Source organism: Branchiostoma belcheri, unplaced genomic scaffold (assembly GCF_001625305.1).
Source record: "Branchiostoma belcheri isolate BF01 breed outbred unplaced genomic scaffold, Haploidv18h27 scaffold23, whole genome shotgun sequence".
NCBI lineage: Eukaryota > Metazoa > Chordata > Leptocardii > Amphioxiformes > Branchiostomatidae > Branchiostoma > Branchiostoma belcheri.
In genome coordinates, this window is record NW_017803824.1 from 3,092,735 (window position 1) to 3,097,426 (window position 4,692).

At 41.2% G+C, this 4,692-nt stretch overlaps 1 protein-coding gene across 1 annotated transcript in view; it reads left to right on the forward strand.

Moving 5' to 3' along the window:
- LOC109470574 (extracellular matrix protein 3-like) overlaps positions 1–4,692 on the forward strand; it is a 97,900-nt gene that overhangs the window by 92,743 nt on the left and 465 nt on the right. The window contains exon 5 of the mRNA XM_019769539.1: positions 4,585–4,685. Within this exon, the coding sequence (XP_019625098.1) occupies positions 4,585–4,685 (101 nt within the window). The remainder of the gene's footprint in view (positions 1–4,584; positions 4,686–4,692) is intronic.

A 4,692-nucleotide genomic window follows, 5' to 3' on the forward strand; every position in this document is an offset into this window, starting at 1 on the left:
TGTGTGGGCTGATTTGTAACAAGGTGGGGCGTCCCTCCAAAGTCAAGTTCAGAGCGATCCCTGTATCTCGCGGTGATCAGTTCTGAGTGCAGTCGTCTGTCTTCCATCTATCAGCAGGCCTGTGTGCCTGGCCGGCCTTGGCCCGGGCTGCCTGTCGTGAACTGTTTATCCTAGCAACTGAGTTGTCGCCAGGGAAAAAAAGCTTTGCGTTATTGTGTACTTGGCATGGCAGAGAGGACTGTATGTAACGGAACTAAAGATTTGAAAGCAAAACAGGTTTGTTAAAAGGTGTTTCCTGCTACGCACACTTTTTAAGTTACAGGATGCTATAGGTGCAGTGGTCTAGTGGTTGGAGTATTCTATTGTCAGGGACAAAGTAGTCTTATATGTAGCTTTGCAGTTGAAATTACTGATTGAAGTCCTGTATCCTCATGTTTTGAGGAGACTCACACCTTCAGCATGTTTAAGAACCCAGTGCACTTATGGATAAGAGTAGGGTTCACTGATTTTAGGATGATAACTTTTCTTTTAAGAAACAAGTAAAGAGGTTGTCATTATATTAAGTTGTCTTTCAAAGTCTAATGTTGGTAGCATGGCTATTTATATAAAAAGATAGCCCTTCATGCTAGTATTACATTCCAGCCCTATTCTTGGAAATTGGTTGTAGACATCATCTTTTCCTTCCATCATCAGATAAGCAATGCTTACACCTTGCCTGTCTTCTTGGTATGCACATCTTAAGATTACATAAGGCTGTGTTTACGTAAAACAGATAAGAAACTGTTGTCACCACTTTGATAAAGATATCAGATGGCACCTCACCTTTCTTACACTCTTATCAAGGCATAAATCCATTCTGTTTATTTGTGGGAAATATTTTCACATCTGGTTAAGGTGTTCTTGTAGGTTGTATTTTTGGGGCCGTATTTTTAGGACCTGGTATCTGGTGGGGTAGGCTCGGCAGCGTCCTTGGTCTAAGCATGTCTTTCAGTCCTGTCATTCATCCGATATTGCGGCAATAAGATAAGGATGTTGTTTTGTCTGGGCGAGATTTTCCCAGAGAATGTCCTGCTGTTACTCGCTGTCTTGACAAAACTTGGAAGTCGTTACATGACGGATCACCTGGTGTGAAAGTCAAGTCCAAGGTCGGAGGAGACACTATTGATGTAATGAGGGGTTCTGGGATTGGTCACCTGACGGTTGTGCTAACAAATCGTGGCATCACACTGGATCTGGTTTCAAGTATTTTTGGACACCATAAAACAAACTTTTAAAGATAAATTCTAAGATCAGATTGCAGTCTCTGTCCGTAACTAAAGGTCTCCCTGTAGGCGACTGTGAGTAATAAGGGCAATGTGAGTTAACCTGTTCAGAAAGTCTGTCAGAGGCATCCGAAGAAAAAAAAATGGTTATAATAATGATACTGTATTATACTTAAATATACTGATTGACATACTGGTTCCTTTCGCATGTAACCTGGCAGGTAAATGATATTGGAGGTTAGTGAAAAGTAAAATGTTGTTAGGAGTCAGAAATACCTTCGGATCTTGAAAATACCGTCAAGAATGTCTTAGTGTTAGTGAAAAGTAAGCTCTCCCTCTGCCTTACGTCAAACCCATAGAGGTGCAATCCTTCTGACCCAAGGAACTCTAGACTTTAAATCCTAGATTTTCTTGTAAGACCTTCTAAAGCATTATCTTCTAAGTAAACAGACTAATCTTGGGCCCCCCTCCCACTGCTAGTTGGTGCTAATGCAGTTCACTCAACTCTCTGACCGTGGCCTCAATTTATTTTGTATCTTGAGGTTCTCTGTCTCTGCTGACAGTTGTCAAGGCTCCCACACAAGGGAGTAGGTTCCCTATGGCTCAGTTGGGAAAACACATTCAAGTCTTGTCCTGATAAGATGCTAGCTATTTTCTTTTATTAGTATTGAATTAAAGAGGCAATTGTCTGTGACTGGATGTCCTGTTAGGCCTGGGTTATAGTTTAGCTATATAGGAACTGACACAAGCTGAACAATGTTAGAATTCAGGCCGGTTTTCTGGTTGACATTGAAGTTCCTAACACGTCATAACCTTACACTTGAACTGTTAAAGACTAAATATGTTACCCTGCAACAAACAGGACATAAGAGGTGGCAGCGCCCTGTTTATTTAACGTGGCCTGCCTTCCACGTCGTGACTGGTTATGCGCATCATACCGCAGACATTGTCTCAACCAAAAGCGAGAGAAAAACAGTGGGGAGCACGGACCCTGAACTTAACCTTGTCCATTCCATGGTTGGGAAACTGTCCATGCATTCGCTGTTTATTTTCACATGTCAGGTATCATAGTCTCGCCACACTTCTCAAAAACCAAGGACAAGTTCCATATGCTGGTGTGAAAATATTATGTGGGGAAACATTTTTGTTTCTCCACATTCCAGAATGTAGTTTTAATAGGCTTTATCTTCATGTGTGTCCAAGGATGTGTTGAATGAACACAGTATAAAAGATCGTCCATTGTTTAATCATGATTGTGCGGCTTTTCTGGAAACATAGAACAACACATGGAAGGACAAGATGGCATATGTCGACTGAAAATTAAAATAACACGCTAATATACATTTTTGTAGTCCATTGTGCAATCAGAAATTTAGGGCAATGAAAGTGCTATCTTGTCCTCCCATTGTTTTATTTTCTGGAGAAGCCCTGTATCAACATTTCTTTCTCTCTGTTTCTCTTGTGTGTCTCCCCTTCCCCTCTCCCTTTCTGTGTCCATCCTACCCTCCTGGTGATGACTATGCGTCAACTTGGAACTCATCCCCAGACACAGGTGATATACATAATGTATATGCAGATCAAGCGTTTGCAGCGCTGCGCATAGAAGTGACCTCATGCTTTTGCCTCTGACTACAGATCCCCTCAAATTTCATACATGGCAGAATTTTAACATGATAACATGGGCATGCTTTTCTACACTTTGACATATTGAAGAGAATAATAATCTAACAACTTATTCTGAGTTGACCCTCTTGCAGCTACAACAACGTTTTTCAATTAGCCATGACCCACAGCAAACAGAAGAGTTCAAGGCGCGCATGTCAGACAAAGAGAGCAGTGTTATTCCCCAAACTTGTTTATTGTCAGTTCACAACAATTTCATACCAAGCTGTCTGGTGTTGTAAAGGTAAACTTTGCTCATCCATCCATCAAATGGATGTTGGGACAGAAGAGGGCCTAGGATTGTTATGCATTGAAGTACACTGCCAAAAGAGTGGACTTCCCAAACATCAGTCTAAAACAGGACAGCTGGGATGCCTTAGAAATGAGCTTATTATTGTAGAACTTGAACACAAATTATGTTTAACCTTCTTGTAGCCTCTTGTAGCCAATACAAATTTGATGCTGAATGGTTACCTTGGCAAGTTCAAAGTTAAACGAAAGCCAAGTTGGCAACAAAACCTCTTTTTGGATCATGGAAAATGCATTGTGAGCTATACAAAACAGAAGTAAAGTAACATATTCTGAGACCTTCATGTTCTGCCAGTCCAGGTGTCTCCTTTTAAGACTACTTCTAATCAGAATCTTAAACCATGCCCTTCCCCACTGTGCCAGCTGATTTAAGCCCAACAACTTCCAGTTGCTTATTTGCACAGTTAAACCTGGCTGGTTCGTGCTTCTCCCTAATTTTGAGATTGACGTGACATCATTTTAAAATCTGCATCAGTCAGTCTAAATTAAATGAACATCAATGGGAGATTTCCCTGCAATATTTAGTTTGTTTTCTGAGACAACATCCCATACTGAGCGGTCAGATAGACCATCAAGGTGGGGGCAAAAGGTTGTATTTTGTGCAGTAGGGTCAGGTTTACCAGGGAAGGAAGAGGACACAAATGGGATGTTTTATCCTAAATTATTAAAACATGTAGGTCCAGGTTAATTGGATGGAAAGTCTGATGACACAGTGCAGCAATGACAGTTTTATCGTCATGCATTCCTGCTGACGGTTCGGAAGTTTTGGTTCAAAGCTGCTCTAAACCTTGAGGTCAAAAGATGAGCCTAGAATGCCTGGTTGCTTACTGGTCACTGTTTTGAAGGAAGAACGTATTTATTTTGTAGCCAATTGGGTGTGACCTGAAGGACAACCAAGAAGGCCACCTCCTGGCCTGACCTGTTGAAGAACAGTTGTGTGCATGTGAGGGATGAAGTAGAAGTACAGACAATGTCAGCACAAAAGGAATCCATTGTATTGAGATGGAACTATTACCTTCAAGATGTCGAACATGGAACAGAATGTGTGGACAGACTAGTTATTGGCTTGACTTGTGTATGACTGAGCAGTTTGTGCTTGTGCCTGAGAGCTTTGACAGCTTAATGCTTCTTTACTAATGAGAAAAGTAGAAGAAATCATAACCATATTGTAAAGTGATTTGTGATTTGACGCATAAATCTGTATAGTATACATATAGTATACGGTTGCAATTCAATTTTCACATGCTACAACCATGTACAAATGTACCAATGTATTAGCAATGTACAGGTACTGTTCTGAAATAAACCATTGATCAATTGATTGATCAATATTTGTTTGATTGATCCACAGGTGGGAACGCCCTGCCTAACCAGGTGTTCCGGCTGAACTGGTGCTGGATCTCTGTGGAGAAGGACCAGTACACCGTGGACGAGAACACCAAGTACCTGGTGGTCAACC